The 25,426-nt window shown below is 48.4% G+C and overlaps 9 protein-coding genes across 9 annotated transcripts; 3 read left to right on the forward strand and 6 right to left on the reverse strand.

Annotated features, from left to right (window-relative positions):
* Nucleotides 1–554: 554 nt before the first annotated feature.
* F4812DRAFT_465144 (uncharacterized protein) lies at nt 555–2,219 on the forward strand (the record flags this gene model as incomplete). The annotated part of the gene is made up of 3 exons (XM_047938412.1): nt 555–832; nt 893–1,720; nt 2,060–2,219. The coding sequence occupies 3 exons, from the start codon at nt 555–557 to the stop codon at nt 2,217–2,219; spliced, it is 1,266 nt and encodes a 421-aa protein (XP_047789311.1).
* Nucleotides 2,220–2,685: 466 nt separating this feature from the next.
* Nucleotides 2,686–3,628, reverse strand: F4812DRAFT_459848 (uncharacterized protein; the record flags this gene model as incomplete). The annotated part of the gene is made up of 3 exons (XM_047937618.1): nt 2,686–2,780; nt 2,905–3,469; nt 3,602–3,628. 3 exons carry the CDS (start codon nt 3,626–3,628, stop codon nt 2,686–2,688), a joined length of 687 nt encoding a protein of 228 aa, XP_047789312.1.
* Nucleotides 3,629–4,727: 1,099 nt separating this feature from the next.
* On the reverse strand, nt 4,728–6,668 carry F4812DRAFT_430724 (1-acylglycerol-3-phosphate O). Its single transcript, XM_047934378.1, has 2 exons — nt 5,542–6,668; nt 4,728–5,481 (listed from the first exon to the last, which is right to left on the reverse strand). The coding sequence occupies exons 1-2, from the start codon at nt 6,254–6,256 to the stop codon at nt 5,291–5,293; spliced, it is 906 nt and encodes a 301-aa protein (XP_047789313.1). The 5' UTR covers nt 6,257–6,668; the 3' UTR covers nt 4,728–5,290.
* Nucleotides 6,669–8,496: 1,828 nt separating this feature from the next.
* F4812DRAFT_430726 (5-aminolevulinate synthase mitochondrial precursor) lies at nt 8,497–11,199 on the forward strand. The gene is made up of 3 exons (XM_047934379.1): nt 8,497–9,109; nt 9,168–11,104; nt 11,177–11,199. Exons 1-2 carry the CDS (start codon nt 8,749–8,751, stop codon nt 10,685–10,687), a joined length of 1,881 nt encoding a protein of 626 aa, XP_047789314.1. The 5' UTR covers nt 8,497–8,748; the 3' UTR covers nt 10,688–11,104; nt 11,177–11,199.
* Nucleotides 11,131–13,724, forward strand: F4812DRAFT_430728 (glycoside hydrolase family 30 protein). The gene is made up of 4 exons (XM_047934380.1): nt 11,131–12,171; nt 12,255–12,397; nt 12,494–12,765; nt 12,993–13,724. Exons 1-4 carry the CDS (start codon nt 11,707–11,709, stop codon nt 13,604–13,606), a joined length of 1,494 nt encoding a protein of 497 aa, XP_047789315.1. The 5' UTR covers nt 11,131–11,706; the 3' UTR covers nt 13,607–13,724.
* Nucleotides 13,725–14,087: 363 nt separating this feature from the next.
* On the reverse strand, nt 14,088–16,058 carry F4812DRAFT_465151 (Isochorismatase hydrolase; the record flags this gene model as incomplete). The annotated part of the gene is made up of 5 exons (XM_047938413.1): nt 15,427–16,058; nt 15,338–15,353; nt 15,164–15,217; nt 14,742–14,899; nt 14,088–14,482 (listed from the first exon to the last, which is right to left on the reverse strand). The coding sequence occupies exons 1-5, from the start codon at nt 15,602–15,604 to the stop codon at nt 14,088–14,090; spliced, it is 801 nt and encodes a 266-aa protein (XP_047789316.1). The 5' UTR covers nt 15,605–16,058.
* Nucleotides 16,059–17,166: 1,108 nt separating this feature from the next.
* On the reverse strand, nt 17,167–19,345 carry F4812DRAFT_430752 (TMP-TENI-domain-containing protein). Its single transcript, XM_047934381.1, has 4 exons — nt 18,913–19,345; nt 18,682–18,817; nt 18,017–18,610; nt 17,167–17,932 (listed from the first exon to the last, which is right to left on the reverse strand). The coding sequence occupies exons 1-4, from the start codon at nt 19,247–19,249 to the stop codon at nt 17,377–17,379; spliced, it is 1,623 nt and encodes a 540-aa protein (XP_047789317.1). The 5' UTR covers nt 19,250–19,345; the 3' UTR covers nt 17,167–17,376.
* A 300-nt stretch (nt 19,346–19,645) lies between these two features.
* On the reverse strand, nt 19,646–21,522 carry F4812DRAFT_45452 (uncharacterized protein). The gene has a single exon (XM_047936662.1). The coding sequence runs from the start codon at nt 21,487–21,489 to the stop codon at nt 19,759–19,761; it is 1,731 nt and encodes a 576-aa protein (XP_047789318.1). The 5' UTR covers nt 21,490–21,522; the 3' UTR covers nt 19,646–19,758.
* Nucleotides 21,523–23,480: 1,958 nt separating this feature from the next.
* Nucleotides 23,481–25,150, reverse strand: F4812DRAFT_45515 (SGNH hydrolase). The gene is made up of 4 exons (XM_047936774.1): nt 24,772–25,150; nt 24,608–24,704; nt 24,419–24,543; nt 23,481–24,329 (listed from the first exon to the last, which is right to left on the reverse strand). Exons 1-4 carry the CDS (start codon nt 24,775–24,777, stop codon nt 23,793–23,795), a joined length of 765 nt encoding a protein of 254 aa, XP_047789319.1. The 5' UTR covers nt 24,778–25,150; the 3' UTR covers nt 23,481–23,792.
* Nucleotides 25,151–25,426: the final 276 nt, after the last annotated feature.

Consider the following 25,426-nt stretch of genomic DNA (forward strand, 5'->3'; position numbering starts at 1 on the left):
CTTGTTAATCTTTCATCTTAACATTGAATCAACAAGATTGAATTTCTGTTTATTAAATGTGTATCTTGTATATATATTGGTCTTTATTCGGTCTAGATCCAGGAAATTATTTGTCTGTACAACAATTCACTGATATAAACTACCTACCTACCCAAGTAACTATTAAGCTAAGAAATCATTGACTGGAGTCATAGGCCAGGAATTAGGCATGTCCCCTCTTCGATCATTGAAGTACCTAGGAGGTAGGTACCTACCTGTTATGGGGCTGCCTGCCAAAGGGTTTGCTAGGCAGCCCCCCTTTTAAGTAGCCGACGACAACTTTGGAAATAGCTTAACGAAAATTTTCCTCTGCAAGCTGCCTGATTTTTTTTTTCTTTCCTCAAACATCAACGTCGCCGGACAAGACTCTTCCAACAGCACATCATTATTCTTGCCTACCCTCTCTAATTACCATCGCCGTTAGGGACACTTCTATTTTTTTTTTTCATCTAATAACACGTCGCCGATATCCATACAAACAAGACATTCAGGCATCCGGCGATCAAACTGTCGAGATGGTCCCACCCTTGAAACCCGATAACCCATCTCGGGAACCTCGATCGCCGCTGCCAACAATTCCTGCAAATCCAAACCTCGTAGAGTGCCCGGATTGTCTTCGCCCGTTTTCTAGAAGTTATCTACAGGAGCATATGGAAACAAGACACCTCGGCTTCAAGTGCCACTTCCCCGGCTCTACACTTGTCCTTGTTGAGGATGACATCCAGGCAATGACAGAGGAGCTCATTTACCACAACCTCTTGCAAGGCGGCGGATTCAGGAACGGCGAGTTTTAGTGTCACTGGCCGAACTGCAAGGACAACGGGGAACCACATTCTTATAAATACCTCGACAGCCTGAAAAGGCACCTTCGAATGAATCAAGGAAAAGCTTACCAAGCCTCCCTCCAGTCCGAAGAGCCCCCTCCTCCTCCACCCTTTCCCCCAACTTTGCCCCCTCTAAAGACTGTGCTTTCTGCAGCAGAAAAATCCGCACCTGAACCCAGTTCTCTTCCTGCCCTCAAGATCAAACTTCCCCCTCTTGAATTACCCAAAGCCACCATGATGAAAATAAATGAGGTCTTTGGCGAGTTCGTCACCATCCGAGGCCTGCGCGACACGAACTTCGAGCAGCTGCACAAGCTGATCGCGGCACAGGGCCCTGGACTCCACGGCGAGCTCCACGGCGCGAAGGAGCTGTGCCAGGAGATCGAGAAGGGCACTGACTCGTTGAACTTCGCGGTGCAGCGCCTGAAGCACCTAGCCGGGACGGGTCCCCAGGGCCAGTTCGCAACATGCTGGCAGGAGTTTGTGGACGCGAGCGACAACGCGCGCCTGGGCCACCACGTGTGGACGACGGACTTCGACTGCGACTTGGTCGTTAAGAACTGGGACCAGCACACTGCTTGCAACGCCACCCTCGGCGTCGCTCTCGACAGGGTTGAGTTTCTGACAGGAGCACTGCTGCTACAGCAGATGCAGATCCAGCTACAGCAACAAAGAGAACTAGTGGAACGTGTGAAGAAGCAAGTGCAACTGCAGGAACCGCCCGAGAAGCAACTTCAGGAGCAAATGATGAAGGAACGGCGGGAGCTGCAAGATCAGGTGGTGCAGGAAGCGCTTGAAAAGCAGCGCCAGCGGAACCGGCTGCGAAAGCTAATCAAGCGGCCAAAGCTCAGGCTGCAGTACAAAAATTCGAAGTCCCAAGAACAGCAAAATAAAGGACAACAGCATGAATATGATTATGAATATGAGCTGCATGAAGATGAGCAGCCTGAAGATGAGCAGCAGGATGGCCAGCAATTTCTAATGGATTAGGATCAACAGGAGCAGGACCAAATCTGAACTACGCTTGATTCTTCTGCCTTCAACCTTCAGCACGTCAACTTGCGTTTCTTTTTTCTTTTGTCTTTTTCCCTTCGGTTTCGTTTTGAGTGTTACAAAACGAGACAGTTCATGTGAGTACCTAAACCCGTGATCTTCGAGTCGAGGCACAAGAATGTATATATACTAACTATCAGCAGGTCTCCTCTAAGGGGAAGACGTCTTTCGAAGCAGTCCACACATCATTTCTTCGACAAGCTCCATGCGAATGGCAAGGGTAATGATGATGATGATGATTACAGTGACGAAGACGACGATTTACTAGTCCCGTTTGCCTGGACAGTTACTAGTCTGCATTGACAAAGCCTCAAGAGCTTCTTAATGTTCTCTTCAACTGCTCCTTTGATGGCGATATGTGCCATGATTGCACTCGCCAATGTCTTGTTTTGAACCATGATCCATCTTAATAATAGGCACCTATTGGGCCTGTGAACTACCTACATCTCCTATGATGTAAATACTCGATGGTTTCATAGCTTAGCTACTTAGTCTACTACAAATCCGTCATTACGGACCATGTGAATTTGCATGATGAACGTATTTGACCTTTTTAACCTTTTTACTTCCAGTAAGCCCTTTTAATAATTGTGACTAGCAAGTATTGTTCATTCCATGTCTAAATGATGTCCCTTGTGGTGTTTCCTTGAAAGCCCACATCTTAATAATAACCTCTGGCCAAAAGGATGAACCTATTTAATAAATAAGGCGGTCTCCTAAAGATATGCCCGTCTTTAACCTGACATACGGTGAATTCCTATGGCTCTATTTAATAGTCATTGTTGTCGCGGCCATACCTAGCTCCCTCACGCTTCTCACGGCCCTTCTCCTCGAGACGGTCACTACCGAAGACCGAACCAGCTTCTACGAGCAAGTTAGTATATATATGGTTGCTGTAAATTATAACAGGGATGGAATATCAACGATTGTAATGGTATAGTGTAGATGATAACTTGGGGGGAAACAAGGAACTAAGGTCCAGACTCACTCTCCAGCAACTTCCCAGCAGCGCTATCTCCCTTACGGCCCGAAGTGTCATCATCATCATCTCCGTAGCTCCGGGAATTGTTGTTGTTGTTGTTACGGTTTCCGTAAGAGGAGTTACCATACGAGTTCTGGTTGTCATCATCCGTAGAACCGTAGCTGTTACTAGAGCCAGTGTTGCGAGACCCGTAAGTGTCGTTGTTGTCATCGTCGTTGTTATTGCGACGGTTAGTAGAAGAGCCGTAGGTATCGTTGTCACGGGATGATCCGTAGGAGCTGGTGTTGTTACCAGATCCGTACGAGTTATCCTCGTTCGACCCATAACTGTTGTTGTTGTTCTTGGTAGACCCGTAGGAGTTGTTGCTTGAGCCGTAGCTATCGTTGTTCCGGCTAGAGCCGTAAGAGTTGTCGTTGTCACGACTAGAGCCGTACGAGGTGTCGTTATCTCGACGGTTTGAAGACCCATAGGAGTCATTTGATCCATAGGTGTTGTCTGATCGATCATTGCTGCCATAGCTGCTAGTGTTTTCGTTGCGGCCGGATCCATACCCTCCCTCATTACGAGAGGACTACACCTGCAGCGTTAGACATGGTTATAGAGGTAAATTATGGTTCGTTTACTACGTACGTAATCATCGTTTCGGCCGTAGCTAGACTAATTCTTCAAGTTGCCAATGAAAAAAGAACTTGATTACACTTACACTGTTGTCGTTGTCGTTGTAGGACATGTTGAAGATTGGTATGTTGATTATCAAGAAATAATTCCTGGGTGTAATTCTTATGATCGATGGAAATATTATCTAGCAAGGTACAGACAACAGCGAGAGAGAGGGATTATTATATGCAATGAGCTCAAGCAAGACATGACAGACTCTTAGGAAGCTAGCAATCACGCAAGCTCCCTAGCTAAAAGAGGGGAGCTCCCAGAGAGAGCTTATCTCGGAGCTACGAGGTGCAACGTCACCGGCTACCTCTCAATAGATCAAAGAGCTATGCCTACTATGTAAGTTCGGCGAAGGCGAGGACGCCACGGTGGGTATCCACAGCTGCCTCCGGCGAATTAGGGGACTTCGGAACTTGGGGTATTGCTTGTTAGTATTGGCGCTCTTTGGTCTGAGGCAGCCCATTTCCAGCTCCTTGAATGGCGATCAAGCAAGCGCAACTGCACGACATCGAGCTACCGAGCTTCTGGGAGGCATTGACCAGTCATATCGAGTAGATTCGCTCGCACAGGCTATTAATCCAGCGTTGCTAGGATGATTCGTCATCCCTCGTGGTATGGTAATGGGTGTCACTTTGCGACAAGATGTCTTGGATCCTCTAGCTTCTTGATCGCCTAGGATCTTCCAATATTTCCCGTTTAGGTAAACTAGCTAAGTAGCCCATTGAGCTTGCGCACGCCCCTTCAAAGCTTGTTAGCTGAGCAGTGCGGGAACTAGCCATTGATCTGTTGCTTAGCCGCCGAAAAAAGCAGATGTGGCAGATCATGCAGAAATCCTACGGGTACGTGCCATGCAGGTATTGTTCAGACGTCATAAATGATATGATGTAGGGATCGTGATGTACCTGATGTATTGTATTGTAGGTAAAAGTGCAGTGGAGATGATCTGATAGATTTTCAAGCTAAACCACCTTGTGCCAAGGAAATAGGGCTTCTAGCTTCCAGGTTGGACTACGTGACTTTTGTGGAATTTGTTGAGATCGGACCCATCGAGAGCTATGTCTGTAAGTCCGATAGGATATATAGCTCATTGTAAGAGTAAGTTGATCTTTACCACCTAATTTCACGTCGAGATCTATAAACTATTCACTCAGGAGGTTGTAAAACGCATGATAGAACAGAATACAAGATGCCCTAGAAGACAATCTTTCTTAAAATATGTGCTATAAAGTGGTGAATTATCAATACATAACACGTGTTCAAAATTGGAGCAGACAGATACCGAGGCATTGATCCAAAGCTTTCTCCAGTCTCGATTTCTCGAAATTTGCTGATATTTGAATATATATTCAGTTAAAGGCATCTCTGTCCTCTACCATAATTATGCCTCTGAATCGCTATTGCTCCTCGGAACTCAAGCTCCAGGTCGTCTAATTGTAAAGGTTATAAAGCAAGAGTCTTGTCATGACTTTTGCGAGGTAACACTGCCGGTGCCCCTGAAGTCTTCTGAAGAGGACCGTCTCTAGTTATGCACCCATATGACCTAATCTATAGGGGTATCAACGTATATGCGCTCTTTGTACTGAGTGATGCCTCCTGGTTCAACAGGGCATCTTGTACTAATTATAATGATTTGGATGAAAAAGAGAGCTGCAAACTATACTGGGAAGTGGCACGCTTGGGAAAAATGCCCGCAGCGCCATAGAGCTCTTATGAGAGTCGATTATTCTTATGATAGCGTGGCATCAGCCCCGCTAGCATGCACGACGCCATCACCACTCTCAGCAGGTATGGCAATGGGTTTGCCTTGAGCCTTCTCAGTCAAGGCTACTATCTCCTTAAGCATAAGCTCCCGCGTGCTGCGAGTTAACTCGTCGATATCTTCGGGTTTCAATCCAGCGGTGGGAATCGGGTCGAGTACTAAAGGATGTCAGCATTAAATTCTTGAAGGGATCAAAAGTAGTGATCATATTCAAGCACCTTTTACAGGGATCTTCCCGGATCTGAATACAAAATCCTTGATGTACAGCACGTGCGAATAGTTTGCCGCTACCACAGGGACGATGGGTACACCAGCCTGGACAGCAAGGTGGAAAGCGCCCTTCTTGAAAGGTAAAAGGCCGGGTTCCTTTCCGTAGCTGCGAGTGCCCTCGGGGAACATGTAAACGCTCTGTTTTCGAGTCTGGATTTCCTTAGCAGCACCCGCCATGGCCTGTCTTGCGTCCTTCGAGTTTTTCCGGTCAATGAAGATTGTGCCGCTCAGTGTCATGAACCATCCCAGAAATGGTACATATTTTAACGCCTTCTTGGCAGTTACACTGCAGTACTTGGGGAACATGCATCCAAGCATAAGAACATCCAACTCGCTCTGGTGATTTCCAATAAATACGGCTGGCCTAACGGTTTCGAGATATCGGTTCGGATCGTCGATTTCAAACGTGATTCCTAATGTAACCGCCATAACGTATTTGAAAGCACGTGCTGTTGTCCACTGCGCAATTTGCTCGCGACCGATTATTCGTAGGAATATCGAAGCGAATAAGCCAAAGATAGCACATATTAGTATCGAGATGTAGGCAGACAGCGTGCGGGCGGCAAAGCCCACGATGGGGGCGACGGCAGAAACCATAGGTAGGGTGATAATAAGAACGAGGTAACCCCCGAAGAAGTAACCTAGGATCGAAAGAAAGGACATGGTTTGTGTTAGGTATAGAGATGGATGACGGGCGACGGCGTCGCGCAGAGAAAATCGAGGTCTAGGTCTTAGCGGGCTATATTCGTGAAGAATTAAAATGATGAATTTATATTGGACAACTCTTCACAACGATCACGGTTACTTTCATAGTCATAAGTCCATGTCTATGCCTTGTCCCATCGTAGTACTGAGCCTAGATTAGAGGGGAGTTAGAGGGGATACGAAGGAAGATTGCCGGCAGAATCTTTTTCTAGGTAGTGGAAGTGGAAGTGGAAGTGATTTCTCACCGACAACTGGGTTGAACTTTGAAATGCCAACTGGACAGAAGCTGGATTTTGTTGAGGGGCGGCAACTTTTTTTTTTGAGCTTTGTACACTGGTACCTTCGTAGTTCCCGGTCATCTGGGCAATTTTGGCACTTGGACAAATCGGCCAGGGAAAATCCTACAACGCATGTGATTCTACCCCACAAAACCTTATTGACCTGTGGGCCGCGAGACGTGCGCCATGCGCCACGAGCCACGAGTCAAATGCATCAAACGAGTTGCATGCTACCCAAATATCCGGAAACTGCTTACGTACACGCATTTTTGGATTCAAACTTCCGAGAACGTGACGTGTGTTCTGTGCGACTATAATAATGAACAATACTTTTGCTATACTTATTGATATCCAATCCTGAGGCGATTTTCGATCTCTATAGATTGAAGTGTTCTGCGCTACTTATACCGATTAGGATCAGAGAAATAATGGCCATCATTTTGGGACCTAAAGGTAAGAACCTGATATAGCTTAGGTACCTGTAATAGGATGATAGTAGAATTGTTTCGTGCGTAGTAAGTTAAACATTTTGCTAGTTATAGTTAACTATAGTTAGTTAAAGCAGAGTATAAACTTACTTTACAAGCAACCAGCGTTTAGTCAAATAAGGAAGTGTTAGTTCATGTTTGTATAGACTATCGGAAATAGACGAAGTCTACCGCGATTATAGTTTCTTTAAACCGTAAAAAGGTGTCGATGCAAGTGGTTCTTATCCCGGAGTGGAATGGGCTGGAATAGTACTTACAACAGTATGCTCACAAAAGTCTTGAGGCTTGGGTACAATATATATAAGCCCTTGTCTCAGAGTCAAACACGTATTCATACTCTAATGCGCGTAACCGTTCCCAATATAGATACTCTAACTACCTGAGGTAGGCTTATAAACGGGATCGGAGAATCGTAAGCGTTCGGTGAGCTTAGCTATTGAAAATCCGGAAACACTTGCTACTCGGACTTAAGCAGGTCCTTATGATTTATGCAAAGCTTCACGATGTCGACATCAGATATAGGCTATCACGTTTTGAAACCCCTTCTTGATAGAGGCTTTCGGCGTAGAACACCGGCGTTAAGCAAGTCGTGCTTCTAAAACCAACTGACGCGGGATACACCGCTAAGACGCATCGGCCTCTCGCATCCATCCCTAACGGCTTCCGATCCGTTGACTTAACAACCCTATGTAATAATATAGTTAACGTACGATGCCTCGCAGGCCTTGTTCGGCCGTGGAGTATACGTGCGAGTTCCTTTTTAGGTAAGAAATAGCAGTTTCGGCCAATAGGAAAAGCTAAAGAAGAAAAATGAAGAGGACCCACGCAATAGAGGGAGGTACCTACGTAAGCGGGGCAAATGTAAGACACCGAGGTTCCGAAGGAAAAGGGCGCAGATCGGTACGATTGGTTACTTAGGCAGGTACTTAGGTAATGGATAATGTACAGTAAGCAACTATAACCAGTTACTTGCTATGTCCATACGATCAATCCAATCCAATAGAACGTCATACTTTAATTTAAGTCATACAATTAACTTAAAAGTAAAGTATTCGTCAGATCAACTACGTAGGTATACATTATAGACATTCAAAGAAAAGGGCCATCCCGTTCCCCGCCGTTCGTGCATACAACAAGCATCGATTTGGCCCTGTCTCGTATGTTACTTAGTGTAGTCTCGTACGTTTTAGTTCTTTTCTGCGCGGGTTTTGCCCCCCGAGTTTTACCTAAGAGACTTGACTAGAACGGATTAGAACAACGGAAATAGGTACCTACCTACCTTAGGGGGTGCCTTACCTAACCTTACCTTAGGTAAGTTTACATAGTAAAATCTGGCTTTTCCGGCTGTAACATCTACTATGGTACCTATACCTAGATCTAGGTAAGCCGCTTGCTCGGCCCTGCATATTTCAATTGCCTGGCTCCCAATCAGATTTCGCTCAACAGTCATCAATTCGCAATAACGGTGGGTCGCCGATATCCCGGGGATTTTTTATTTTTTTTTTTTGGCTACCAGAGAATGTAAACCCTTCCTTAAAGACTTACATAAATTAAACCTTCTCTCCTTGATCTAACAAAACTTTTTCTTTTTCTTCCTCAATTGATACAACTATTCCGCACCAAATCAATTGGTTACAACTTCACCTTGTTTTGCTCTTTTTTGGGACCTGTCGTGATCGTCAATATGGACGCTGTGCTTCGCCAGTCCAAGGCGATGTGCCCCTTCTTAAAGAAGGCCTCTCCTGCCACTCTTCGCGCATTGTCAACCTCTACTCGCCCGCAAACTTCTCCATGCGGCGGTACTATCTCCAAGTTGCAGCTGCTCGGTCAGCGCTGCCCTGTCATGGGCAAGGCGTTGGCCATTCAGTCTGCTCGAGTTGGTAGGACTCCGATGGCCGGCGCTGCAACTATGAGTGGAATTCGCAACTACTCCAGCCAGGCCGGTCATACCAGTCAGACGAAGCAGGGGAGGGCCAAGATTCACACTAGTCGTTCGCACGAAGCTAGAGCCGTAGAGACTTCTGTCTTCAACACGCGCGAATCCGGTATGTGTGCGCCATCATGTGTCGAGCTGAAGTGGATGACTTACAATTTCGTTTCTAGTCCAATTTCCTCCATCCGGTCATGTCAATCGCAAAGCCAATGCGACAGCCCCGCTGGCCAACCCGTCGACCTCCGATGGTAAATTCAATTACAATGGCTTTTACGATGCAGAGCTCGACAAGAAACACAAGGACAAGTCCTACCGTTATTTCAATAACATCAACCGACTAGCTAAGGAATTCCCACAGGCTCATGGAGCTAACAAGGAAGACCGAGTGACGGTGTGGTGTTCCAACGATTACTTAGGCATGGGTCGTAACCCCAAAGTCCTCCAAGAAATGCATGAGACCCTTGAAGAATACGGTGCGGGCGCAGGAGGGACTAGAAATATTTCAGGTCACAACAAGCACGCTGTCGAGCTCGAGGGAACTCTTGCGAAACTACACGCCAAAGAAGCCGCACTCGTATTCAGCTCCTGTTATGTTGCTAATGATGCGACACTTGCAACACTTGGGAGCAAGCTACCCGAATGTGTTATACTATCGGACAGTCTGAACCATGCTTCCATGATTCAGGGCATTCGTCATTCGGGGGCCAAGAAGATGGTCTTCAAACATAATGATTTGGAGGACCTTGAGGCTAAGCTCGCCTCTCTACCACTTCACGTACCCAAAATCATCGCTTTCGAATCAGTCTACAGCATGTGCGGTTCCATTGGGCCCATTGAAGCTATTTGCGATCTAGCTGATAAATATGGGGCCATCACATTCCTCGATGAGGTCCATGCGGTCGGTATGTATGGCCCGAAAGGCGCTGGCGTTGCCGAACACCTGGATTTCGAGGCCCACAAACAGGGTAGACCCGAAGGGACAATTATGGATCGCATAGATATCATAACCGGTACCCTCGGTAAGGCTTACGGATGTGTTGGTGGATACATTGCTGGAAGTGCAAAGCTCGTGGACATGATCCGATCTTTAGCGCCTGGCTTCATTTTCACTACCTCACTTCCCCCGGCTACCATGGCCGGTGCCAGGGCTGCTATCGAATATCAAATGGAATATAATGGCGACAGGCGACTCCAACAGCTTCACACACGCGCTGTTAAGGAGGCGTTGGATGCCAAGGATATCCCTGTCATACCGAATCCCTCACATATCCTCCCGCTTTTGGTCGGAAACGCCGAGCTTGCAAAGCAAGCATCCGATATGCTTTTAAACGACTATCAGATTTACGTGCAGTCTATTAACTACCCGACTGTACCCGTAGGTCAGGAGCGCCTGAGGATTACCCCGACTCCGGGACATACGAAGCAATATCGTGATGAACTGGTAGCCGCGGTAGATGAAATCTGGACTAAGCTTGGTATCAAGCGAACTTCCGAATGGGCGGCTGAAGGAGGCTTCATTGGTGTTGGTGAAGCCGGTACCAATGCTCCCGAGCCTCTCTGGACGGATGAACAGCTTGGAATCGATCAGAAAATCGCCAAAGAAATCAAGGAATCTAAGCCAGCTAATGGCTTCATGGAAACTCTGCTCGAACGTGAGAACTTGGATAGGGGCGTGAGCGCTACTGCCTAATTGCATTCTAGTCCCAGTGGAGGTAAAATTGCATCCGCAAAAGGGGAGCTCATCGGACCTAATCCACGTTCTTTCGGGCGTAGCGGAAGAATTGAATGTGCGACGTTGAAATTTTGATCTGATTCGAATATAGCCCGTACTGCGAAGACTGCATTGTTCTGTCGTAATAAAGTACCGAGGCTAACCATATAGCTAAACCCAGCATTATATACATGGCAATACAATCAGCGCCATCTCGCTAGACGATGGATAACGCTCATTGAAGTTTACATTACTCCGTCAACTTTTGCATACGTGATACATATTTAACATATCCGTGACTAAAGTTGTAAATATTGGTCATCGTCCGCTCTGCGAGTTGATCTACAAAGCAAACGCTTACGATTACTCTACACCGACCCCTCTAATAGGACAAATTTAAGATAACTCCAATTTTCCATCACCGCAGCTGGGAAATGGAAACTAAACACTTTACTAACAGTCTAATAGTAACTGCTAAATTGGCAAAGGTCAAGCTTACTAAAGTATTTTTAGACCTGACTCGTTCCTAGAAGGCCAGACCTATCTAGGCGGATAACAACCAGTGGCTAAATAGACACGTACCTCGGTGCAGAGGATTTCACCTCGATCATTTACCCGTTCTTGGCTTAAGCGTCGTTAATCTGAATATTCTCACGTACCCCACAGTCAAGACGCGGAGGTCACATCTTACGGAGCTTAACACGACGACCACCTGGTTATTGAAGCTAACCGGCTGCTTCTCCACGTGTTTAGAGTGTCAGATGGTAACCTATGGCGCATGGATGTTAGCGTTAGAATATGATGAGGATTCTAGAACGAGGTATAGCAATTAGTATGGAGTTACCGGCAAATATGGATCATATCGGCCGTTGTCGTGCCTAGAAGCATCTATTAAAGTCGTTCTCAATGATAAAACGGAGCGATACCAGTGTGAATTTTGTAGATTATAGACTACTCTTCAGAGAAAAAGCTACGAGAGTTATTTAAACGTAGCAAATATGATATTAACTGATCTTATCCTCGCCTCCAGCACGCTGCCTTTCGCCTCGGCGGGACCGGCGTGGCTCGGCCGTCGCCAGGCTGGATCAACAATCACGGTTGATCTGTCGAAGACCTACCAGACGATCGACGGGTTCGGATGCTCGTTCGCCTTCCAGCGGGCGAACCTCATCACCAACATGTCGGACAAGACCAAGCAGAGGGAGCTGCTGGACCTGCTCTTCAACACGACCTCGGGCGCGGGCCTGTCCATCATCCGCAACGGCATCGGCTCGAGCCCGGACAGCAGCTCCGACCACATGAACACGTTCGCGCCCAAGGACCCCGGCGGGCCCAAGGCCACCCCGCAGTACCAGTGGGACGGTAAGGACTCCGGCCAGCTGTGGTTGACGCGGGAGGCGTATAATACGTACGGAGTACGCCAGATTTATGGCGATGCTTGGAGCGCGCCGGGATACATGAAGGTAATTTTTTTTAACAGCCTGAGAGAAAGAAGATAATGACAGTATTTTTTTGACTGGGAAAAAGAAATTAATTTTATGCGTAGACAAACGGCAACGAAGTAAATGGCGGCACGCTATGCGGCGTCTCGGGGACGAACTGCCGAAGCGGCGACTGGAGACAGGCGTATGCGGACTACCTAGTCCAATACGTGAAATACTACGCCGAAGCCGGGGTTCCCGTTACTCGGTGAGTCGTCGTTTGTTTCCTTATACTACCTCGCAGAGGCTCGCAGCCCCTACCTATATACAAGCCACTAAACGAACCTCACTAACCTACTCGTAGGATCGGCTTCCTCAACGAGCCCGAGTTCACGACGAGCTACGCGTCGATGAACTCGAACGGGGCGCAAGCGGCCGACTTCATCAAGGTCCTGCACGCGACCCTCGAGGCCGCCAACCTGACCGCGCAGGTCGGCATCGGGTGCTGCGAGTCCGAGGGCTGGGGCAATCAGGTCAATATGGTAAATGCCATCAAGTCTGCCGGCGCGGAGAACCTGCTCGCGACGATTACTTCGCATACGTATACCGGGGGGCCGAATGGCCCGATGAATTCACGGTGTGTATATGGGGAACCCCCCTTACGATGGGAATTTTGTACTAGGTTAGACAGAAGCTAATATGATCGTAGTACGCTATAGACCCCCTTTATCTCCTTACGTTGTCCCCCTCTCCCTCTCTCTTCCTTTCTTACTCCGCCTAAAACCAAAACCCCAACTCCTACCTAAGCTACCTATCCTATGTATTCCATAGATGAATACACCCATCCGCTAACGCACCAGCAGGCGTCCCCGTCTGGCTCTCCGAGCAATGCGACCTCCAAGGGCAATGGACGACATCATGGTACAGCTTCGGCGGCGCAGGCGAGGGGCTAACATGGGCGAACAACATCTATAACGCGCTAGTGAACTACAATGTCTCGGGGTACCTGTACTGGGAAGGGGTCCAATGGCCCTCGCCCAACACCAACGAGAAGATGATCCGCGTCGACCAGCAGGCGCCCTACAACTACGAGGTCTCGAAGCGGCTGTGGGCGTTCGCCAACTGGTCGCGCTTCGTGCGGCCCGGGGCCGTGCGTGTGGCGAGCTCGGGAGGAGGGTCGGGCGTGAAGAGCGCGGCGTTCAGGAATGCGGATGGCAGCGTGACTGTGGTCGTTATCAGCACGGGAGGGTCCGCGAGTACCGTGAATGTGAAGGTTAACGGCGTCAATGCGACGGAGGCTACCGGCTGGGTTACCGACCAGACGCATAATTGCGAGAAGATCGGCGTTAGTGTCTCTGGCGGCTCCGTCGCGGGAAGTGTGGCTGCCCGCTCCATTACGACTTTCCATATCCCGGCACCGCCTGCTCCCCCGGCTGCGAGGAGCGCGGTGAGTCTAAGTGGTTGGCGATTCGTATGAGAGTTGAGTCTAGCATGTCGGGCCTTGGGAATCCCGTACAAGTTTACCGTTGTGATTCCTCACAAACATCTACGAGTTTTCGATGAAATCCACTCTTTAGAACATAAAAAAGTTTGTAAGGGAACATTTTGATACTTTCACATGCCTCACAACTGCAACTGGGTCCTGAATATCAGACCCCGCGCCCCCTGAATAAGTCCACCTACATACTTCGTGCCCAAGGCCATAACAGCGTTATTATCTGTCTTAGATAGGTACCTACCTAGCTATCTGTACGTGATTACGATGATTCTACGACAATGAGGTACCTACCCGCCCCCTTATAACCCATAGTTATTTCTAGGAGGTACCTACTTAGTACTCGTCACCCACTCCCTCGCCTCACACCACACCACACGACCATCCTCCTTCCTCCTTCCTCCTTCCTCCCCTCCTTCTTCCATCCTCCCCTCCTCCCTCTCAAGCCTACCTCACCCGCACCCTACAAATTACTCTCCAGCCCCCTCAGCACCTCCTTCATCCCCGGCCCCGTCTCCTTCACGAGCCTCGCGACCTCCCGGAACTCGGGGATCCCCGCGTCCCCCATGCACTCGTAGATCCAGCTCTCGCTGGTGGTCACGACGGCGCCCTCGGCCCGCAGCCGCGCGAGCGCCGCCCGCGCGTCCATCCGGTTGCAGCTGCTCACCCCGTCCGCCAGCACGTACACCTTGTGCCCGCGCGCCAGCAGGTCCAGCGCCGTCTGCGTCACGCAGATGTGAGCCTCGATCCCCACGATCGCTACTTCGCTCGGGGGCTCCGCCGCTGCCGCGGCGGTTTCCCGGGCCGGGTCGACGACGACGCGCGGGAATCGGGCTGCTACTTCGGGGACGCGCAGCACTGCGAGCGAGTGAGCGAGTAAGTGAGTGAGTGAGTGAACGAGTGCGTAGGTTGCTCGGTGGTATATAAGAAGAGAAGAAGTCTATAGGGATCTAGAGGCCTTGCGCTATTGCTATGGGGTGACCATGTCTTTGAATGCCTCAGGATGCCTCTTAATGGGTACCTAAGGTAGGGAACCCCCACGCCACGGAAAAGGGAAAAGAAAGAAAAAAAAGGGGTGAAGGAGGATAAGGGGAAAAGGGGTCTTAGTAGCACGTACTGCTAAAGGCCGTCTTGTCTGCGTTAATCACGGCATTTTCGGTTAATTCCTGGAGCTCGGAGACGGTAGGTCCCAGCTTCGCCGCGTTCTGCGTCGTCACGATGACGGGCACATCGAGGATCTTAGCGGCGCGTAGGACTTTCTGCGTCGTCCGGAGGCTGCGGTAGGTAACGGATTTTCGTTAGTCATTTTGCTTAAGCCAGGTAGTTCATTGGAAGATAGAATAGATAGATCGTTTTTGTCGACAGGGCATCGATCTTCATCTTCGGGTATAAAAAAATCTGGAACCATTTGCTCAAGTATTGAGGTACATAGTAGTATAGTGGTAGTGGTGGTAGTGGTGGTATACTGTATACTACCTGGGTTGGGTAGTAATGCTGCATGCATGCGGGCTAGGTACCTAAAAGATTGGGTGGCCATACATCAAGTCAAACATCAAGATGGCGGAGCGGAACTTCTCCTGCATGTCGCAGACGCTATGCCGATGTTCTCGTCAGCTTTCTCCTTCCCTCTTTTTTTCCTTAAGTTTTCCAATATAAGAGGCAGACGAGGAGCAAAAACCAAAGCTCTGCCCTGCCGCACCGATTAAAACTCACAGGACCACGGGCCGCTCTACACAGGATAGAAGCGTTGGTTAGCAACATTCTTTAGGTACTTCCCTTCGGATTAATTCTCGCGCACTCACGTAAGCGTCTCTGCGGGATATCCGCCATCGTGGTAGAAAACCTGGCGTATTTCTTCGGACCGGCCTGACAGGTGACGGGGTACGGGGACGGGGACGGGTACAGAGGAGGCGAGAACACGAACGGCTGCCGCCGTAGTCCTTTTGCAAGCGTAAATCTAGATGTTCTCGCAAGATTCATTTAAATCCTGTCTTGATTCGAATATAGTGCGAATATGCGGTTGCGTACGACCAAGTTTGAAAGAAGAGAATCCCGAGCTTGGAGCGAAGGCAAAGGGAGGGAAAGGGAAGGGAGCGGGGGTTACACTATACATTTACGAAAGTACCTAAATGCGGAATGCGGGGCAGGAACGGGAACAAGCGGGGACATAGCGGGGACAAGCAGGGGACGGGAATTCCGTTAGTACACCACTACCCCGTCTACCCCGTAAGCACCTACGCGAAGCAGCAGACGGCGAGTGTGTGTTTTACTATGTTAGGTAGTTTTAGCTTTACAACCCGGACAACAACATCACGCATCTCCACGCTCAAGCAGGGGTTCAATACATCATGTACCCACTAGTACACACACTTGTCGATTTTCCATAGGTATATCACTACGCGAGGAGGGGCCGTCGTGGGCTGCGGGGGTGTATTAGACATATCCTATCATGATACGATCAACGTTGACTCCTAGTAGGTCACCGGTGTATATATATAGGTAGGTAGCTAGATGAGACACCGTCCAGTCTTTCCTTTCCCTTTCCCTTTTCCTTTTCTGTGTGCAACAATAATCTGTTCTACCACCATCGTATTCTTGGGCGCTGCCCTGTCCACTCTTTCCTTTTTTTTTAAAAAAAAGGAAAATGTATTCGCGATCATGCCGACGTCTCGGATTGGGATAACTTCGACCACGCCATGACAAGCCTCAAGGTTGGAGAATTCCATGCGACCATGCCCAAGTAATGCCATATACCCTTTGTATTAGTTGCACGACGCGGCCGCCTTTACTTCCGAGCCTCGAGCTTCTTACCTTATATAAAGATGTTAGAGATAATCTGTATTTAATATATAGATGCCGTATCTTTTTTTAGCACCAGGCTGTTATATGTTACTTTTATGTCCTGTTTATAGGACTTTATTTCAGGTATCCCTTTCCGGGAGCAAAGCTTCTTGAAAAACGATTTAGATGGCTGGGAAAAAAGTGATATGTCCTGCTAGTACAGGAACGGCCTCCAATTTCCTCGTACTCTGGCCAGGTATGGCTTTGCGTTTTTCCCTTCAGAGGTTGTTGGAGATGATCCGCGTCCAACATATCGATATAACGTCCTCGCATAGCATAAGAGTGGGGCAAAGCACTCTTATGCTATATCTGCGGGACGTCATATCAGTATAATAAAAAATATATAGTAATAATAGAAGTCATGACAAATGAAATGTTTTGGGAGACTGTGTATGTGAAAATGAGCGAAAGTATGAAGATGAAAGAAGAAGAGAAGAGTAAAGTCGTCAAACGGGCCTGAGAGAAGGTAGCACCGATTAATATACTCGTAGAACAGCGGGGCCACCGGTACGCTAAGGCGTGTCCGGTTGGAGTTATTTTGATATTGCCGTTCCGTTGGCCAGCGTGGGTGGGAGGTACCCAGTGCCCTATACTCCTCGGGATCCCACCATATGCTGTCAGCTAATATGTAAGCTAGGTACCTAGGTACATATTGTAAGCGCTATCATAAGGGCTCGTTGTCGTAACAGGTACGGTAGGTACTTCATAAACCATATAGTAAATCACGAATAGAAGGACGGGATGTATTACACTACCTAACCTAGGTAAGTACCTAAGTAAGTTACATAGAAAGACATTGCACACCTAACATCTATTTATAATATGTACCTATGTATCCCCTTATTAATAAGTATATTCAAGAAGCTATTAATAAATCAGATGGATGGGTATACACTACCTAGGTACCTAGATCAAGACACCACCGTGACCTTCGCTCTCTTAAGCCATTCGAGATCCCCCCGAACAGTAGCTTTCCTCACGTTATACAGCTCGTCGATGAACGCCGGCACAAACGTACCGGGGCCCTTAACATCGGGCCTCTCGGCCGCCAGCTCCGCCGCGACGCCGTAGTACAGGACCGCGGCGACGGTCGCGGCGAGCTTGTCATTCGGGTGCGCCGCGACCGCCGCCGAGATCGTCGTGCCCAGGCAGCACCCCGTGCCCGTCACCGCCCCCAGGTACTCGTGGCCGTTCTCGATCGCGAACACCGTCTCCCCGGCCGTCACCAGGTCCGTCTTTCCCGTCATCACGACCACGTGTCGGCGCAGCCGCGCTAGCTCTTTGATCGCGGTCCCGAGCTCCTGCAGGTTCCGGCTCCCGGACTCGCTGTCCACGCCCCGCTGCTGCACGTTGGACCCCCCCGGTACGCAGGAGAGGATTTCCGACTGGTTGCCTTTGAGCACGTCGACGTACCCGCCGCCTAGGATCGTCTTGACGGCGGATCTCCTGACTGCTGTTGCACCAGCACTATACGCAATTGTTAATTCAAACGCCTGTTCATAATAAAAAAAAGAAAAAAAAGAAAAAAAAAACAAATATGTCGATACTCACCCAACGGGGTCGTAAACGACGGGCTGCCCAGCATCATTATACGCCTTAAGTGCTTTCAAATAGTTCGTCAGACCCTCGGGCGTAACAGTTCCCATATTAATAACCAGCGCGCCCCCGAGCCTCGCCAGGTCGGCCGCCTCCTCGCCGTAATTAGCCATGATCGGGCTGGCGCCGACGCTCAGCGCGACGTTGGCGGCGAAGTTCTGGACGACGAGGTTGGTCATGTTGTGCGACAGCGGGTTCCTGCTGTCCACCGCTCTGAGGACGTACGGCACGAGGGACAGCAGCTCCTGCGCTGACCTCATCTGCTGCCCCAGCCTCGCGACGGATCGGGCGAACGCCGGCGGCGACTTCACGAGTTGCGCAAGGTCTCGCGATGCGGCCTCCGGGTCCCCGGATGCCATGATGGCGCTTACTACCGCCACGCCGTCGAGCGATTTCCCCTTGGCGGAGCTCTGCCATACTACGCGCGATACGTTGGACGCGTTGATGCCTCCGATGCATACGGTCTTCACGGGCCAATTCTCGGCGGCGATCTTGAGTAGGATCTGCTGGAGTCCCTCTACACCAATAATGCTTTTTGTGTTTTCTTTTCTGGGATTACGTTAGCTACCTTGAATAAGTCTCCTTAAATAATTCTTATTGGCGGCCATGTGGCTCCTTACGTAGGCGTAGCAAACACAGTCCCAATCCCCAGGTAGTCGGCACCTCCTTTAGCAGCGGCCTCTGCTTCGGTAATATTGCTCACAGTGACGCCGATGATAGCGTCTTCTCCTAGAATTTTTCTAGCCGTGGGTAAATCTATATTATATCGCCGTTCTGTCAGTCCACATCTTCCCAGCCTCCTTCGTGGCGAGCCATCTTTTAGGGGAGGGAGAGAGGAGAGACCATCTTACCCAGGTCATCCTGTCCGATATGCACGCCCTCGCACCCGACCGCGAGCGCAACATCCAGGCGATCGTTAACGAGCAGCGGGACGTTGTACCTCCTCGTGACCTCGTGCAGTTTCCGGGCCGTCGACACCAGCACGCCCGTGTCGCTGGTCTTGTCCCGGTACTGGACGCATGTGACGCCGCCCTTCAGCGCCGCTTCCACCACCTCGCATATGTCCGCGTCCCCGAGGATGGCGGGCGTCGAGTCTGTCACCAGGTATAACGAGTAATCTACTTCGTGCTTCGGCATTTTTCTAAAAAGAAAGAAAAAGTATGAACATGTATACTTAATATATATCATCCATATAAGCTAATGAGAAGCTAGCGACGGCGAGGCCTTTTGTTGACTGCTACATTTTGTCTTCGGTACCTAAGTACCTTAAATTTAGATACATCCTATTTCGCTAATCGTGCAATGCAGGTGACGGGATCCCGCCTATAACGTTAGTATGATGTACCTACCTAACCCAGCCTAATATCAGGTACTTACTTGGGTATGTAACTAGCGGGGTTGCTCCGTATGTCGGGAGTCTGGACCCCTACGTACGACCTACAAGGTGATAAGCAAGTCTAGGCCGAACTAATGCGCCCAAGTATGTGAACTTCCATGAGCTACCGGTTGTTAGTGCTCCCAGCTAGGGTTTCTTGACATGTACTAGTAATAATAATAGCTGATATCATTTCACTTTGAGTATTTATTTTTATTCTTTTCTTAGCCATCTCTACCTACAACCAAGTAGGACTACTTGAATCATGGCAGCGAGCATTAACACATAAGCTCAGCAAACCGTCATATCGAGCGCCACTCCGCTATCTCATAGAAATCTCACTCGTGTCTGAGTGTGCTGCTCTTTGCTCAGCTGCCGCAGTCGGTGTCCTTGGCTTACCCGACGAACTCATCCATGAAAAGGCCGATGCGCTTCCTATAGGATTTGTCGACGTACGCGGCGTTCCCAATACGCTTCGAGCCTCACGTGTAGCTGAGGTCGCTTTCGGTTCAATGCTGCTAGGTACCGTTCGCTTCGATTCCCATCGGATACTTGTACTCGTACTGCTATTGCTAACACTGTCTGCTCCGACTTGGCTTTTACGTCTAAGTTCAACGTTACTTTTGGGTATCGAAGCTGGTTCGTAAGATGCTCCTGTTCGTGTCGATGAAAACGACCCCGAAGACTTGGCTGGTTTCAGAACTTTCATATTTCTACCCCCACGCCCAGGAGGTTGGTAGCCACTCAGCGGAGAAGCATCTTTTTGCTCGTTACCGTTCAGAGTAGGTCCATGGCGCCACGAATTCCAAATGCTCCCCGCCGCTGAGGATCGCCGCTGGTGATCACTTGGTGTATCGTTCGGCCGGGCTTGGGACTCCTTCGTTCCTGACTCCGAATTGCCTATCTCCTTATAGTGCCTCTCACTTTCACCGCCGCTTTCCGATATGCTGCTTGTCCCGGTAGCTACGGCCTGCTGACTTGCTTGTTCCGAAGATGGCGATGCAAGTGCTCGAGCATCATCCTCCCCACGTGCTTCTCTCGTCTGGACTCGGTCTGACACCGTGGTCGTGGTTGTTTGCGACTTAGCTTCGCCCAAAACGAATGGGCGGGCCGTGGCATTCAACTTTGGTTTTTCTGGGAAGACAACCATAGTCCGTATATGCTTGAAGACCCCATTATCTTCAGGACGTACGAAGGGAACCGACAGCTTCTCACGTTCACTGCTATATAGCGTCATGCGATTCTGAGAGAAGAGAATATCGGCGCAATGCGCTCTCAACGTCTCGCTACCAATAAAAATGCGGATGTTCTTCTTGGATTCCGTGTTGTCGGGTACATCTATCCCGGCTACTTCAAACGTGCAAGCCAGACTTGGTATCTGTGGAGCTGGACTCATCCCTCGAGAACTCGGTTGTGACACAGTTGCCTCTGTTAGGTACACGGGTAGACGGATTCGGTGAACACCATCCAAATCGCGATGAATATCACCTGTCAAGTCCAACTCCCTTATGAGCGAAAATTCAACGACCGACTTTTGCGATCCGGTGCAAACGACTGCGTAGAGCAGAGTATCGTGCGCAAAGTTGGCGGTAAGCCAACATCGGATGATTGAAGGTACAGAGCCTAACACGAACAGGCTCGGTGGCGGCTCTGGAATCCCAATAGGAGAATCATCGTCCTGGCCTGCAGGTGTAAACGTAGTGTCTATACCTAAGCTACTTCCGCGTCCGGAGGCGATGGAGTGATGAGAGTGAACCGAGTGGACTGAATGGCCGGCGGAGCTGTGCCTACCATCTGATTTATGAGACAGGGAGCGTTCCATCATGTTATGGTTGCCAAGGCCACTGCCGGGTCTGATTGGACCGAAGTCGCCTGAGTGGCGACCATTTTGCGCCCAGCTTGCACCCTGAAGAGCACTCTCGTCGAAACGAACACTATTCGCTCTAGAAGCTGCGCCCCGTCTTGCCGGTTCATCTTCAGCGTCCAAGTGTAAACTTCCCAGGAGACTCTGGCCCTGCTCCTCGAAATCGTCAAAGATTTCATTTGGGGGCATTTGAAGCGGTCCTAAAAAGGCGTTAGAATCTGGAATGACTACTTAGATATCCGTTACAGGTAGCGGAGAAACGAACCATGCTGCGGCGTACCGCTTAAGGCGCTAGGAAATGGCGAATTCCAAACAGATTTCATCGCAGCATCGTTAGCTTGGTGCTTCTCCAACCGAGAAATTCGTTCAGCATGGTGGTTCTGTATTAGCTGCATCTGCTTGACGTCCATTTGGACACTGTAGAATTCGTCACGGGAAACCGGGAAGCGGGGATCCATGCCAACCCAAGTTATCAAGGTCACAACGTGAGTAAGCAAGACTGATAACAGGGTAAACAGATGTGACTAAAGTGGGTGGAAGAAGAGGCTCGGTATACCTAGGTAGGGGGCTTAGATAGAGGTCGGAAACGACGGGATCAGAGGGGTCGACTTTAAGGAGCTTGGAAGGCCGAGCCGTATCATTGACTTGCGATGAATGATATGCCAAACTGTAGGCTGCTGGCTTCATGTATAGCTCTATGAAATTCGCTCTGCGGCGTGGCCTTCTTCCCGTTTGAACTTGTTGCGACCTCTATCTCTGGTTTGTAAAAGACGGAGTCCACCACCACCTCCTCATCGCAGAGGACCGAATGGTCACCTTGCGAATTACTGTGTAGTACAATATTACTATGTTCTGGTCTTAGTATATGCTGGTATTCAATGATGGAAATTGTTTAAGGTCGAAACACAAGGGCTTCCGGCGGAAATATAGATGGACGGCGGTAATGTGATGTTAATCCTCAGTATCGACCAAGCGACCTTCACGTTAGGGAAGCTGCTCGACAATATTCTGCGGTCGAGAAGGGCGAGTCAATTCTCGTAGCACCAAAGACGAGGTCGGCGTAGCAACGATATATTACAATCACAAATTTATGGTTACACGCCAATTCGATTTCTTTGTAGAGGTAGAGATGGACGATGTTAGGTTCGTCTAATCGGCGGTGGCGACCGAGTCTCGCAGGTGATCTACAGGCGTATGGTGTTTAAGTAATCGAGGGCAAAGTCAGGTAGAGCGACTGAGGAAGAAAGGGAAAAAAAACGCTTCAATCGGTGTCCTAAAGGTTTCAGGATGGCACACGAGATGGGATGGATATATTGTGACGGGTTAACAAGATGGAGTATCAAAGCAAAGAAGCAACCACGTAAGAAGTGGTACAAGCCGAAAAAAAAATGGAAAAGTAAAAAGGAACTAAAATTACTGAAGAAGGCAGAATCTTCTGAGAAACAGGGCGGTTGCTGAAATCGAGATTTTAGAGGGTTTTTTTCTTCTTTTTTGGGGGATGATGACTGCTTGTAGTTTACGGGCTCCTCTCGTAAAAATGGATGGCGGTTCAGAGGAACAGTGGCAGTTCACGTTCGCAGGCACTTACCCACCATTGGATTTCCTTAGCGCGCATCAACCTTTCCAGTTAGGTTAGGTTAGGTACGTACAAGTACCATGCCATGTTAAACCCTGCCCAATGCACTGGCCAAGCGGCGGCTGACTGAAGTTACCTTACCTTAGGTAAGGTTAGGTAAGGTAGGTAGGTACCTACCTAGGTAACCAACATTGATATAGGTATTGTACAAGAGTGATGTTATTTCAATAGTAGTGGTACTTCAAATAGTAGTCCAATTTTAGGACCGCTTTTTTCACTGCTTGCCTAAAGGGTTTATTACTTAGAAATTCCTTATTTGCACTTATATATAACATGGTAACGGTAATTATTATATTGTATTAACTTTAATAATTTAATATATAAAAATTATATAATTAATTTTATTTTAATTAAATATATATAATATTTTAAAAATTATTAATAATTAATGTATAATAAGTAATTAAATTAATTAAAAATAAATGGTAAAATAAATAAAGGGGAATTTTTATTTTCTGCTGTTTTTTTCAAAAAGTGGGACTGAAATTAATTACTATTGAAGTACCATTATTATTGAAATAACATCACTCTTGTACAATACTAGGTACCTACTTAACCCAGCCTGCCAACCTGCCAGCGAGGAATCATAGATTTAGATAAAATCTCCGAATAGCAACGCAACTTCAAATTCCCCTAATGCAACAAGCATATGTCTGTATGTCTTGCATGCTTCCGGTTTTCAGCCTTTTACAACTGCTGCATATGTAGATTATTCACTTGCGCGAATCTCATGTACGAGTGTCGCATTCGAGCAATCTAGGCTATTAGTATTTCAAGAAACCCGGACGGCTCGCTTTATATAGGTATATACCTATCTATGCCATGTGTACTATGTGTACCATGTGTACCATACTATTTACAACGTTCCCGGGTTGAGCACACGCCAATCTGGGAAAACTCCCTTTTTCTCTGGGAATGGGCCGATGTGTGGCTTGACAATGTCAAATAAGACTTTGTAAGCATCTCCGCTCATATGCAATCCATCTGGCAGAAGTTGTTCCAAAGCACCTCTCTTGCCTCCGGGATATCCTAAGGGAGGCCCGCTCGAGTCAAAATCAGCCGTTAAAGAGATAGCCTTGTCCAGGATGGCGTTCTGGAGATCGATAAGCACCACCCCAGGAATTTCTGCCGCCACCTTTCTGGCCGTCTCAGAGTAAGCCGCGCTAACAGCCGCTTGGCGTGTGGCCTGCGGGTGTCCGAGGGCTAGATCAAGCTCAGTAATTCGGATCTCATCAATAGGAGGAGGCGTGATGAGCAGAATCTTGGGCTTGTGGGCTGCAATGTATTCGTGAGTGATTATCTTCGTTAAGTTCTCTTTATATTGCTCGATCGGAACACCTTGGGTGTTGGTAGGAATATCGATGCATGCATCATTGGCCCCTAGTAACACTAGCTGCAAAACGAAATGATCAGACTCTAGGTACAGGCATAAATGACGCTAGACGCACAATAAACGAGAATTATTCAAATATCATTACTTACAAGGTACTCTATCCTTGGATTCGAGGGCGACGGCGGCAGGAATATCTGCGGTAACAATTCCAAGGCATTTTTGGTGTTGTAACCGGAGAATCCCCTGTTGATCACGTCCAGATGTCGCATACACTCTATTATGAAAGAGTTAGAAAATAAGTACGATTGGCTCGCCCGAGAATGTGTAAGCAAACTTACGACTTTGCAGGGCCCCTTGGAAGGAGAAGCCACTTTGAACTTCGCTAGCACCCTGGAATAGCGAATCCCCAAAGAGGACCACTTGGTTATATGGTTTCTATCTCATACATTAGATTCCCGAGTATTACCTTGAGGACAATGAGAAGGGATGTTGTAACACCTACGGCCATTTTCTCAACTGGGAACTCTAGAAGAATGTAAGACTTGAGTTGTTGCTCAATAGTAGAGAGAGGTCGAGATAGAAACTAGCCGCACCCACGAACCTGAGGTGTAGGTACCTATCTAGGACCTGGACAAACTCGAGCTAAAATAGTGGACGGGCTGGCGAGGGGAGACTTGGTCGGTTACCCGTAACGCATTGCATAGACAGATAGGCACGGTCCGATCATTGCGGAAGTATTTCTACCGAAGGCGTTGGAACTTGAACGCACCCGCCAATTGGCGGTTCGGAATATCGGCCTTTTCTCGATTTCCGCCATATAATAATATACACTCTTTCTGACTTTGTGGTGGTTTGAACCTTAACATACGTTTGTTCTTATAGTTATGAGATATACTACGTATCTAGGTTTCGTTAACGCCCAACACTAATATTGTTCCCTGTGGTTTCCATTTTCAATATGTTTATCAGGAGCTTTTCGTGATACTCATTCCTTTCTTCATCAACATGTGAAAGTTATAGTATCGACTTAGATTATATCCCCGTTGGCCTACACCTGCCACCTAACGCCACCTGTATATCTACACCATATTTATAGGTCTAGCCAAACTATATAATCTTGTCATGCCATATAATCAGTTACACGAAGTCTCGGAGAG

The sequence above is a fragment of the Daldinia caldariorum genome (genome assembly GCF_022478825.1).
Source record: "Daldinia caldariorum strain CBS 122874 unplaced genomic scaffold F4812scaffold_10, whole genome shotgun sequence".
Lineage (NCBI taxonomy): Eukaryota > Fungi > Ascomycota > Sordariomycetes > Xylariales > Hypoxylaceae > Daldinia > Daldinia caldariorum.

Bases quoted from the DNA above. Each gene is read 5' to 3' on its own strand.
- F4812DRAFT_430726 (XM_047934379.1), top strand. From the start codon at position 8,749: ATGGACGCTGTGCTTCGCCAGTCCAAGGCGATGTGCCCCTTCTTAAAG. The intron at 9,110-9,167 runs GTATGTGTGCGC...TTTCGTTTCTAG, and splicing joins CTTCAACACGCGCGAATCCG to TCCAATTTCCTCCATCCGGT.
- F4812DRAFT_430752 (XM_047934381.1), bottom strand. From the start codon at position 19,249: ATGATATATATTAAGTATACATGTTCATACTTTTTCTTTCTTTTTAGA. The intron at 18,818-18,912 runs GTAAGATGGTCT...GATATAATATAG, and splicing joins TATCGGACAGGATGACCTGG to ATTTACCCACGGCTAGAAAA. The intron at 17,933-18,016 runs GTGAGTATCGAC...AATTGCGTATAG, and splicing joins GTCGTTTACGACCCCGTTGG to TGCTGGTGCAACAGCAGTCA.
- F4812DRAFT_45452 (XM_047936662.1), bottom strand. From the start codon at position 21,489: ATGCCCCCAAATGAAATCTTTGACGATTTCGAGGAGCAGGGCCAGAGT.
- F4812DRAFT_430724 (XM_047934378.1), bottom strand. From the start codon at position 6,256: ATGTCCTTTCTTTCGATCCTAGGTTACTTCTTCGGGGGTTACCTCGTT. The intron at 5,482-5,541 runs GTGCTTGAATAT...GACATCCTTTAG, and splicing joins CGGGAAGATCCCTGTAAAAG to TACTCGACCCGATTCCCACC.
- F4812DRAFT_45515 (XM_047936774.1), bottom strand. The intron at 24,544-24,607 runs GTAAGTTTGCTT...CTTTCATAATAG, and splicing joins CCAAGGGGCCCTGCAAAGTC to AGTGTATGCGACATCTGGAC. The intron at 24,330-24,418 runs GTAAGTAATGAT...TTCGTTTTGCAG, and splicing joins ATCCAAGGATAGAGTACCTT to CTAGTGTTACTAGGGGCCAA.
- F4812DRAFT_430728 (XM_047934380.1), top strand. From the start codon at position 11,707: ATGATATTAACTGATCTTATCCTCGCCTCCAGCACGCTGCCTTTCGCC. The intron at 12,172-12,254 runs GTAATTTTTTTT...TTTTATGCGTAG, and splicing joins GCGCGCCGGGATACATGAAG to ACAAACGGCAACGAAGTAAA. The intron at 12,766-12,992 runs GGTGTGTATATG...ACGCACCAGCAG, and splicing joins GAATGGCCCGATGAATTCAC to GCGTCCCCGTCTGGCTCTCC.